General features: G+C 40.0%; 1 protein-coding gene across 3 annotated transcripts in view; it reads left to right on the top strand.

Moving 5' to 3' along the window:
• LOC139751277 (uncharacterized) overlaps positions 1-5,881 on the top strand; it is a 137,626-nt gene extending 131,745 nt beyond the window's left edge. For all 3 annotated transcript variants that reach the window (XM_071666588.1, XM_071666589.1, XM_071666590.1), the window contains one exon: positions 5,485-5,881. In XM_071666588.1, the coding sequence (XP_071522689.1) occupies positions 5,485-5,835 (351 nt within the window). In that variant the 3' untranslated portion in view covers positions 5,836-5,881. The remainder of the gene's footprint in view (positions 1-5,484) is intronic.
• Positions 5,882-12,744: the final 6,863 nt, after the last annotated feature.

The raw sequence follows: 12,744 nt of genomic DNA on the forward strand, positions 1-12,744 counted from the left end.
TTCTTTTTCTTTTAAACAATTCGCCATTTCCCGCATTAGCGAGGTAGCGTTAAGAACAGAGGACTGGGCCTCTGAGGGAACATCCTCACCTGGCCCCCTTCTCTGTTCCTTTTTTGGAAAATTAGAAAAAAAACGAGAGGGGAGGATTTCCAGCCCCCTGCTCCCTCCCCTTTTAGTCGCCTTCTACGACACGCAGGGAATACGTGGGAAGCATTCTTTCTCCCCTATCCCCAGGGGTAATATATATATATATATATATATATATATATATATATATATATATATATATATATATATATATATATATAGAGGATGTATATAGAGGATGTAAGGCATGTGTACGTGTAGGAAGAGAGGAAAGTGATTGGTTCTCAGTGAATGTAGGTTTGCGGCAGGGGTGTGTGATGTCTCCATGGTTGTTTAATTTGTTTGTGGATGGGGTTGTTAGGGAGGTAAATGCAAGAGTTTTGGAAAGAGGGGCAAGTATGAAGTCTGTTGGGGATGAGAGAGCTTGGGAAGTGAGTCAGCTGTTGTTCGCTGATGATACAGCGCTGGTGGCTGATTCATGTGAGAAACTGCAGAAGCTGGTGACTGAGTTTGGTAAAGTGTGTGGAAGAAGAAAGTTAAGAGTAAATGTGAATAAGAGCAAGGTTATTAGGTACAGTAGGGTTGAGGGTCAAGTCAATTGGGAGGTGAGTTTGAATGGAGAAAAACTGGAGGAAGTGAAGTGTTTTAGATATCTGGGAGTGGATCTGGCAGCGGATGGAACCATGGAAGCGGAAGTGGATCATAGGGTGGGGGAGGGGGCGAAAATCCTGGGGGCCTTGAAGAATGTGTGGAAGTCGAGAACATTATCTCGGAAAGCAAAAATGGGTATGTTTGAAGGAATAGTGGTTCCAACAATGTTGTATGGTTGCGAGGCGTGGGCTATGGATAGAGTTGTGCGCAGGAGGATGGATGTGCTGGAAATGAGATGTTTGAGGACAATGTGTGGTGTGAGGTGGTTTGATCGAGTGAGTAACGTAAGGGTAAGAGAGATGTGTGGAAATAAAAAGAGCATGGTTGAGAGAGCAGAAGAGGGTGTTTTGAAGTGGTTTGGGCACATGGAGAGAATGAGTGAGGAAAGATTGACCAAGAGGATATATGTGTCGGAGGTGGAGGGAACGAGGAGAAGAGGGAGACCAAATTGGAGGTGGAAAGATGGAGTGAAAAAGATTTTGTGTGATCGGGGCCTGAACATGCAGGAGGGTGAAAGGAGGGCAAGGGATAGAGTGAATTGGAGCGATGTGGAATACCGGGGTTGACGTGCTGTCAGTGGATTGAATCAAGGCATGTGAAGCGTCTGGGGTAAACCATGGAAAGCTGTGTAGGTATGTATATTTGCGTGTGTGGACGTATGTATATACATGTGTATGGGGTGGGTTGGGCCATTTCTTTCGTCTGTTTCCTTGCGCTACCTCGCAAACGCGGGAGACAGCGACAAAGTATAATAAAAAAAAAAATATATATATATATATATATATATATATATATATATATATATATATATATATATATATCTTTTTCTTTTTTCTTTCATGCTATTCGCCACTTCCCGCATTAGCGAGGTAGCGTTAAGAACAGAGGACTGGGCCTTAGAGGGAATATCCTCACCTGGCTCCCTTCTCTGTTCCTTCTTTTGGAAAATTAAAAAAAAAAAAAAACAAGAGGGGAGGATTTCCAGCCCCCCGCTCCCTCCCCTTTTAGTCGCCTTCTACGACACGCAGGGAATACGTGGGAAGTATTCTTTCTCCCCTATCCCCAGGGATATATATATATATATATATATATATATATATATATATATATATATATATATATATATATATTTATATACAGAGCATCAGATTGGGAAAGAGCAGTGTGGTTTCAGAAGTGGTAGAGGATGTGTGGATCAGGTGTTTGCTTTGAAGAATGTATGTGAGAAATACTTAGAAAAGCAAATGGATTTGTATGTAGCATTTATGGATCTGGAGAAGGCATATGATAGAGTTGATAGAGATGCTCTGTGGAAGGTATTAAGAATATATGGTGTGGGTGGCAAGTTGTTAGAAGCAGTGAAAAGTTTTTATCGAGGATGTAAGGCATGTGTATGTGTAGGAAGAGAGGAAAGTGATTGGTTCTCAGTGAATGTAGGTTTGCGGCAGGGGTGTGTGATGTCTCCATGCTTGTTTAATTTGTTTATGGATGGGGTTGTTAGGGAGGTGAATGCAAGAGTTTTGGAAAGAGGGGCAAGTATGAAGTCTGTTGTGGATGAGAGAGCTTGGGAAGTGAGTCTGTTGTTGTTCGCTGATGATACAGCACTGGTGGCTGATTCATGTGAGAAACTGCAGAAGCTGGTGACAGAGTTTGGTAAAGTGTGTGAAAGAAGAAAGTTAAGAGTAAATGTGAATAAGAGCAAGGTTATTAGGTACAGTAGGGTTGAGGGTCAAGTCAATTGGGAGGTAAGTTTGAATGGAGAAAAACTGGAGGAAGTAAAGTGTTTTAGATATCTGGGAGTGGATCTGGCAGCGGATGGAACCATGAAAGCGGAAGTGAATCATAGGGTGGGGGAGGGGGCGAAAATCCTGGGAGCCTTGAAGAATGTGTGGAAGTCGAGAACATTATCTCCGAAAGCAAAAATGGGTATGTTTGAAGGAATAGTGGTTCCAACAATGTTGTATGGTTGCGAGGCGTGGGCTATGGATAGAGTTGTGCGCAGGAGGGTGGATGTGCTGGAAATGAGATGTTTGTGGACAATGTGTGGTGTGAGGTGGTTTGATCGAGTAAGTAATGTAAGGGTAAGAGAGATGTGTGGAAATAAAAAGAGCGTGGTTGAGAGAGCAGAAGAGGGTGTTTTGAAATGGTTTGGGCACATGGAGAGAATGAGTGAGGAAAGATTGACCAAGAGGATATATGTGTCGGAGGTGGAGGGAACGAGGAGAAGTGGGAGACCAAATTGGAGGTGGAAAGATGGAGTGAAAAAGATTTTGAGTGATCGGGGCCTGAACATGCAGGAGGGTGAAAGGCGGGCAAGGAATAGAGTGAATTGGATCGATGTGTTATACCGGGGTTGACGTGCTGTCAGTGGATTGAATCAGGGCATGTGAAGTGTCTGGGGTAAACCATGGAAAGTTGTGTGGGGCCTGGATGTGGAAAGGGAGCTGTGGTTTCGGGCATTATTGCATGACAGCTAGAGACTGAGTGTGAACGAATGGGGCCTTTGTTGTCTTTTCCTAGTGCTACCTCGCACACATGAGGGGGGAGGGGAATGGTATTCCATGTGTGGCGAGGTGGCGATGGGAATGAATAAAGGCAGACAGTGTGAATTGTGTGCATGGGTATATATGTATGTGTCTGTGTGTGTATGTATATATGTGTACATTGAGATGTATAGGTATGTATATTTGCGTGTGTGGATGTGTATGTATATACATGTGTATGGGGGTGGGTTGGGCCATTTCTTTCGTCTGTTTCCTTGCGCTAACTCGCAAACATGGGAGACAGCGACAAAGCAATATATATATAAATATATATATATATATATATATATATATATATATATATATATATATATATATATATATATATATATATATATATATAAACACCCACACATGCATATACACAGACATATACATATATACACATATATATATTCATACTTGCTTGCCTTCATCCATTCTCAGCGTTACCTCACCCCATAGGAAACAGCATTGTTACCCCCTGCTTCTGCAAGGTAGCGCCAGGAAAACGGATAAAAAAGGCCATGTTCATTCACACTCAGTCTCCAGCTGTCATGTGTAATGCACCAAAACTGCAGATCCTTATCCACATCCAGGTCCAACAGACTTTCCATGGTTTACCCTAGACATTTCACATGCCCTAGTTCAGACCACTGACAGCACATCGACCCCGGTATACCACATCATTCCAATTCACTCTGTTCCCTGCACGCCTCTCACCCTCCTGTATGTTCAGGCCCCGATCGCTCAAAATCTTTTTCACTCCATCCTTCCACCTCCAATTTGGTCTCCTGCTTCTCCTTGTTCCCTTCACATCTGACTCAAATTTTCCTCTCTTATTCTCTCCATATGTGCAAACCATTTCAACACACCCTCTTCTGCTCTCACAACCACAGTCTGTATTTCCACAAACCTCTCTCACCCTTTCATTACTTACTCAATCAAACCACCTCGCACCACACATTATCCTTAAACATTTCATTTCCAATGCATTCGCCCTCCTCTGTGCAACCTTATCAATTGCCCATGTCTTGCAACCATATAATATTGTTGGAACTACTATTCCTTCAAACATACCCATTTTTGCTCTCAGAGATAATGTTCTCTCCTTCCACACATTCTCTGTCGCTCCTAGAACCTTCTCCCCCTCCCCCACCCTGTGACTGATGTATATATGTATGTATAGGGGTATTTACGTATATGTATGTGTATATGAGTGGATGAGGCCATTCCTCGTGTTTCCTGGCGCTAACTTGCTGGTGCGGGAAGTGGCAATCATGTTTAATAGTAAATGAAAAAATATATATGTATATACAAACATAAGTACAAACATATATACAAACACGTGATGTATAGGTGATACCAGGCTCTGCCTGCAAGAGGTTACACCTCATGTGAAAAGTCATCTTTGGCAAGGCTGAATCATTGGGAGTACAGTCTCGTCAAAGAAATATCACTATCACATTTCCTTGCTACTGGAAGTAGCACAGACATGTGCAGCAGGAGCTTCTCGTAATGTCCCAGGTCCAACAAGACTTTCTTAGAAACTAGTCTTGGCATAATTATGAGTACATATGGTATATGTCTTGTTCACCATTTACTAGGTTAGCAATGTAATGCCAGGAACAGACAAAGAATGACTTTATGTGCTTACATTCATCCTCTAGCTGTCATATATTGATACTTGGAAACCAGAGCCCTCATTCACAACCAATTCCCACAGCTCATTTCATGATTTACCCTAAGTACTTCCTGTGCTCTGGTTCAGCTCTGACAGCACGTCACCCCTTGCATACCACATTGTTCCAATGTGCTCTATCCCACACATATATTGAAAAGAAATTTACTGTAAACTAGTCCAGTGCCTCCATCTGATGATATTGTATTCAGTGTTGATGAAATGTATTGAGTTGAATATATATTTAATTCCTTAAGTTAAATTTTGTACTGGAGTTTTTGGAAGTAAATCATGTTCTTTGTACTTGTGTCCTTGTCCTCACTGTTATATTGAAGATAAACACAGGTGCATATAACTAGCAGATGGTACTGGACTAGCACACCTAGGTAGGTTCATTTTTCAGTTTTATACTTGTATACCAATGAAGTGTATAATAATTTGTGGTTGACCTTCTAAGAGGAGATGTTATATAGTGCTAAACTGAACCTAAATATGTTCACTCTTTGATGATAATTCTTTTGAATATTGAATATTTTTCTGCAGAACTTTACTGGAGTTTATCGAACTAAAGAAGGAGATGTGCTTAGCATGACACGAGTGGTAGCAGATGAGGATTCCACAGAGTCTGAGAAGATAGCACAAGGAGACAAGTTAACTGAAACAAACAATCAGGATTGGTACCAGGTTGCAGCAGCTTCAAGAAAACTTGGGTATGATCCAAAGTACCCAATCTTGGGATATAGTGATCATCTGCCATCAGTAGTCAACCCTTCAACAGAAGAAAGGGAAGAAAATCAAGTATATTCTGGTGGAGGAAACTCAGTGATTTACACCTCAGAAATGGTTATAGATGACCAAAATAGTAATGATACAAATAAACATGATATATTGTAGTTTTGTTGTTATCTCCAAAAATCTGTCCCAGTAAAATTGAAACTATTCTGAATGAGTTTCTTTTTTGTTTTAACTTCATGAAGTAAAGAAAACATTTGAATCAATGAAGAGTTCCTTTTCCAACACTTAATTTGTTTTCTCATCCCTGAAGCTGTGGGCTCTTTAGAATTAACCCTGATGTTTTATCCATGCTAACAGAAAATTTCAGGGAGAAAAAGAAAATTTTATGGAAGGAGGCTAATAATACAAGGAGAAAAATGAAGGGGGTACAGGGGGAAATGGTAACGGGCAGAGATGAGTTAAAGGGGAGATGGAGACAGTATTTTGAAGGACTTTTCTCGGGTGATATGTTGGGAGATGTAAAGTGTTTTGGACATGGAGGTATGCAAAATGAGTCATGGCAAGTGGCTTTGTGTAAAGAGGAGAGATGGTGAAAGCCTTGTGTAAAATTAGATGTGGCAAGGCAACTGGAGTAGATGGTACTGCAGTTGAATTTCATGAAAGGTGTGACTATGTTGTTAGTTGGTTAGTTAGTGTATGTCTGGAGCTTGGTAAGGTGCTTGAGGACTGGCAGATTGCATGCATTGAGCCAATGTGTAAAGGCAAGGACAACAGAGGTAAGTGTTCAAATTACAGAGATATAAGTTTGTTGTTCTCTCTCATCCCTGGGGAAAGGGGAGAGAGAATTCTTCCCACATATTCCCTGCATGTCATAGATGGCAATGAAAAGGGGAGGGAGCAAGGGACTGGAAATCCTACCCTCCTGTTTTACTTTTGTAAAAGAGGATACGGAGAAGGGGGCCAAGTAAGGATTTTCCCTCTAAACCTGATCATCTCTTCTTGACACTACCTCGCTAATGCGGGAAATGGTTGATATACATGAAGAAAAGTTTGAACGTGCCTGGTAAGTTGTATGGAAGACTGGAGATTAAGATGGTGGTGGCATGCACTGATTGGGGAGGAACTATAAAGTTTCAGGAGTGGTAGAATATGTGTGGATCAGATGTTTTCTCTGAAGAATGAGAAACTGTTACAGAAAAGGAAGGATTTGTATCTGGGGAAAGCATGTGATAGGGTTGACAGAGATGCTTTGCAGATGGTGTCTTATACATACATGGTGTGGCAAGAAAACTATTAAAAGCTGTCTCAGTGAATTACAGTCATTCATGAAAGGATGATTACTATTAACAAGGTTTGCTCATGTTTGTTTATTTTTTGAATGGAGTTTGTGTGTTTTAGGGTTTAAAGGCAACCAACTCCTGATAGGTTTTTAATCTCCTAAGGACAAAGGTATCACTTGGATACAACCCATGGGTATACTAGTCTGGCGATCATACCCAAGCAGTGTACCATTATGCACAAGGGGATAAGCTGGTTTTTGTAGAAAGTAGAGCAGATATCATGAATTGAAGGTTTAGAAAGGTGAAAAGATTTTTTTTTGTACATATGATTAGGATAGAGAAAATAGCTGTATAAATTCTTTTTAGACCACTTCACTATACATTAGGTGGTTGCAAAGGCAATTTGATTATCCTTGAAAAAATACAGAAATTATAAATCAGCATTGCATTTATATAGTTTGCATTCCTGAACTTATCTGTGAGTACTCCAGTAGATGTAACGGTCTGCTATGTACATAGTTCAGGAAGTAAATGTGTATATATGCACATTCACTGCCATTCTTACAAATGTATTTATGTTTTGCAGTTTGTCCCTGCATTACTTTTTCTATCACCCCATAGTGCATATATATCTTGCTGCAAATGTTTGTCATGCTGTAGTCTGTCTGTAGGTTGCTTTATATGTCCCTGCCTTACTGTAATGTGTATGTATCTTGCTACATATGTAAATGTACTGGTATAGTGACTTTTTCTTACTGTAGTGTGTTCTAGTCTTGTCATATATGTCCCACTGCTGGTATAGTGTCATCTTGTAGTATGCTCCTGCTTGCTATATGTTTTCCTTTTATGTTACATGCTTGCTTTATGAATCTGTTTTTATGCAATGATTTCTTGTCTTTTTTATATAATGTCCATGTTATATTCTATCTAACTTGTGTAGCGAATGTATTTCTTGCATTGCTCTGTGTGCAAGTGTTAATGCAGTGTGTCCCTCTCTTACCTTAGTATATCTCTGTTTTGTTGTCTTGTATACCTGTCTTGATATAATGTATCTCTTGTGATGTGCCTCAGTCTTGCTCTACTTGCTTTTTCTTTCCGTGTGTAATGTCTTTATGTCTTAGTGATTCTCTATCTTGTAGTAGTGTGCCCTGCTTACTTTATTGTGTCCTCTGTCTTGATGTAGTGTGTCCTAATCTTGTATGGCATCCCAGTCTTGCTCTGGTGTGCTCTGCTTGCTTTACTCTTTCACAGTCTTATACTGTGGTGTGTTCTAGTCTTGTTGTACATATTCCTGTCTTGCTGTAGTGTTACCTGATTGCTTTACTGTGTCCCTGTCTTACTGTATATGTCCTAGTCTTCCTGTATATGTACCTTTTATTATTTTATAACATCAAGGACCCCTGCTCCAGGGGTTCTTACAGGTTCATGGCTGCTCTACAAACAATTGCAGGGAAAGAATGGAACAACTTCTTCATCAAGATTGTACCCTAATAATCCAGCATTGCTGAAGATGACCATCCAATCATAGAATAGCCACAAACAGGCAGAGTTTGGTAAATGCTATATGTGTCCCTGTCTTGCTGCACTGTGACCTTGTCTTTTTGCAGTATGTCCTTGTCTTGCTGTAGAGTATCTCTGTTTTGCTGAAATATATCCCTGTATTGCTAAATGTTTCCCTTTTTTTCCTGTAGTGTGACCTAATGTGCTGTATGTGCGTCTCTTCTTTTATGTAGTGTGTTCTTGCCATGAGGCATGTATCTCTACCTTGCTGAAGTGTGACCCTGTCTTGTCATGAAGTGTGTCTGTCTTGCTGTGCTTCCTTGTAATACTGAAATGTGTCCTTATTTTGTTGTATGTTTTGTATAACATGTTTATCTTCTAGTAGGTGTCCCTGACTTGCTATACCGTGTCTATACTGTGTCTTTGAGCCCTATTGTGTGTTCTTGTCTTGTTTTAGTTCTTGATATAATATAAATGTCAGAGTATTGCTGCAGTGTGTAAAGTAGTTTTATTACATAATTATGTAATGATCAGTAATAATATTTGATACAAATCTCACTTTTTATTTTTATGAAATTGGGTGCATTTCAAATTTATATTAGAAATGAAGGTAAAAAAATTCAGAGTACAATGATTTTTAAAAACTACATATATGTATTACTAAGGAAAAGAAATAAACAATATTTTTCACTTTATAAGCTGCTTCAGTATTAAATGCAAAATTTTCAAATAAGAATTTGCTTATTATTATGATACATACAACACTTTTGAAAGAGGAAGAAGATCCCATTACTTTAGAGTGTCTTAATCACATATGATTGCTTCAAATAACAGAAATAGCATATGATGAGAATATAGTGTACTTCATAATTCACAAAATATTTTTTTATTGCTTCTAATTGGGTATCTTCTAATTGGGTATCCCCACCTCTGAACTCCAACTCTGGCTCTTTAGGAAAGCTTATCAGTCATCCTTGTACAGCTTCTTTACCAAATTTTCCTGAAACAGATACTGCTTTGATGGCAAGGATGCCTCTAGCTATCTAACCATATAGCAGAGGATATCTTGGCCAGTATGGAATCCTACCTCCTTCTCTACTTGATCTTTCTTTCCCTGTTATGGTTTGATCACCCCTCTTTAATGCCTGTCAAATCAGGGATGGAGCATATGGGGTTGTGAAACTCTCCCTCCAGTGAAACCCAGTCTGCTTTCATTTCTGCTCAGAATCACTACAAAGCTGTTCTCCCAAAAGTCAAGATCACTTTTAAATAAAATAAATTTGTTGATTTGACATCGTGACAAATCTTTGATCCTTAATCAAAACATCTGCAATACCCAAAGTAATTCAACCTTTCTGCCTCTCATCTGACATGATCATTCTGTGGTTAACTCTCCAACACTAATTCAACTATTTTTTGTGCATTATTTTTCTATGATTTGACTTTTGATGATTCCATGTACTCCATCACAATCTCCTCATGCTGAACCTACACTGCCACTCATATTTTCTTCATGCAGGGTCTTCCAAATACTTTCCCAGCTCCAAGTGGGAAGGCATATGGCCCACACGACATATCCCCTCATGTCTTAGGGGAGTATACCTCAGCTACCTCCTATCCTTCCTTGCCAATTTTGATTTTATCCAAAAACCCAGGCTTTCCCTTATTCTTGGAAGCATATCTTAGTGCAGCCAATCTACTGGGAGGGAGATTGTTTTAACCCTTCCAACTATTAGCATAGTAATTCAAACTCTCCTTAAATCTCACTTTGCTAATTACTTTTAGTCCTCTTCTCGTCTTCCTGATCACCAATATGGCTTTTGCAGTTTGAGGTCCACTAGTGACTGTCTTTCCTATATGGCAACTCTGGTTTTCCTCACTAAGAGATGTTGATGAGCTTTTTTTATGGTCCTCATCTCCAAAGCATTTAAGTCTGCTTTCTAAACTTTCTTCCTTTGATTTTTTTGTTTTTCTTTTTCCAAATGCATAGCATCTTCTCTGACCAATCCATTGCAGTAATTGTTGATGGTATAACTTTTCCCATATCCTATCAACAGTGGTGTAGCTCAGAGATTATTTCTATCATTCACTTTTCCTCTCCTAAATTATCTTGTTAATCTCTGACCCTATTCACTCTTATGCCGATGATTCCAGTTTACACACTTCACCACTTTCCCCTCCCTCCTCATTTTAATTTTCATTCTCTTTCTCACACTGAGGGTATCTTCTTTATATTTTAGCCTGTTTAGCACTTCATCATGGAGAAGCAGTAACCTCGTTAAATTCATAATTGCTAAAATGCAACTACTCCTTATATACCTTTTCAAGTATCACTTGTTTTCCCTCCTTGTTTCAGAACACCACAATTCAGCCCTGCAGTACCATGAAAAAAATTATATCAGACATAATCATATTTTTCACTCTATCTAGGAAACCTCACATGATTAGCATCATAAAGTATGCATCTTTAAAACTGTGGGTGCTGTAAAGGTGCCCTAATAATTTTTCTTTTGAGCTACTTCATAGTTACAGGGATTTTATTTGCCCTAGAATGGAGAACTGCTCACATATTTGGGATGATTCTTTGTCCACCTCCCTGTTGCTAAGAGTGGAAGCAAAAGCTTCATTTTTTCATCATTTCTTTAGGCATTACCTGTCTGCAACCATCCCATTCTGTCTACCATGATGTAACTGCCTTCTTCCTGTTCTACACATGCTGTTTTGATATATTCTCTGATTTGTCTTAAGTGTCGATACTACCATGGCTTGGACCTGTGACGTATGTCTGGCTGTTGCTTCCTACTGTTTCTGTGTGGAAACCAGCCACTTGAGGTTTGACTATTAGGATGCCTCCATCTTTTCTTTAATATAAAAGTAGTGGAATTCTCCTCCTTTCATCTTCCCCTTTTCCTGTAACCTTTTCACCTTTAGGACTCAGGTCTTTACACATTAAGGAGCCTTGATTTTATTTTTTCTTCCATTTGTCTTAAGTGTCTCTACTACCATGGCTTGGACCTGTGACGTATGGCTAGCTGTTGCTTCCTACTGTTTCTGTTTGGAAACCAGCCACTCGAGGTTTGACTATTAGGATGCCTCCGTCTTTTCTTTAATATAAAAGTAGTGGAATTCTCTTCCTTCTTTCATTTTCCCCCCTTTTCCTGTAACCTTTTCACCTTTAGGAGGCAGGTCTTTATAGACATTAAGGAGCCTTGATTTTCTTTTTTCTTCCATATATATATATATATATATATATATATATATTTTTTTTTTTTTTTTTTTTTTTATACTTTGTCGCTGTCTCCCGCGTTTGCGAGGTAGCGCAAGGAAACAGACAAAAGAAATGGCCCAACCCCCCCATACACATGTACATACACACGTCCACACACGGAAATATACATACCTACACAGCTTTCCATGGTTTACCCCGGACGCTTCACATGCCTTGATTCAATCCACTGACAGCACGTCAACCCCTGTATACCACATCGCTCCAATTCACTCTATTCCTTGCCCTCCTTTCACCCTCCTGCATGTTCAGGCCCCGATCACACAAAATCCTTTTCACTCCATCTTTCCACCTCCAATTTGGTCTCCCTCTTCTCCTCGTTCCCTCCACCTCCAACACATATATCCTCTTGGTCAATCTTTCCTCACTCATTCTCTCCATGTGCCCAAACCATTTCAAAACACCCTCTTCTGCTCTCTCAACCACGCTCTTTTTATTTCCACACATCTCTCTTACCCTTACGTTACTTACTCGATCAAACCACCTCACACCACACATTGTCCTCAAACATCTCATTTCCAGCACATCCATCCTCCTGCGCACAACTCTATCCATAGCCCACGCCTCGCAACCATACAACATTGTTGGAACTACTATTCCTTCAAACATACCCATTTTTGCTTTCCGGGATAATGTTCTCGACTTCCACACATTTTTCAAGGCTCCCAAAATTTTCGCCCCCTCCCCCACCCTATGATCCACTTCCGCTTCCATGGTTCCATCCGCTGACAGATCCACTCCCAGATATCTAAAACACTTCACTTCCTCCAGTTTTTCACCATTCAAACTCACCTCCCAATTGACTTGACCCTCAACCCTACTGTACCTAATAACCTTGCTCTTATTCACATTTACTCTTAACTTTCTTCTTCCACACACTTTACCAAACTCCGTCACCAGCTTCTGCAGTTTCTCACATGAATCCGCCACCAGCGCTGTATCATCAGCGAACAACAACTGACTCACTTCCCAAGCTCTCTCATCCCCAACAGACTTCATACT

The sequence above is a fragment of the Panulirus ornatus genome, chromosome 11 (genome assembly GCF_036320965.1).
Source record: "Panulirus ornatus isolate Po-2019 chromosome 11, ASM3632096v1, whole genome shotgun sequence".
Lineage (NCBI taxonomy): Eukaryota > Metazoa > Arthropoda > Malacostraca > Decapoda > Palinuridae > Panulirus > Panulirus ornatus.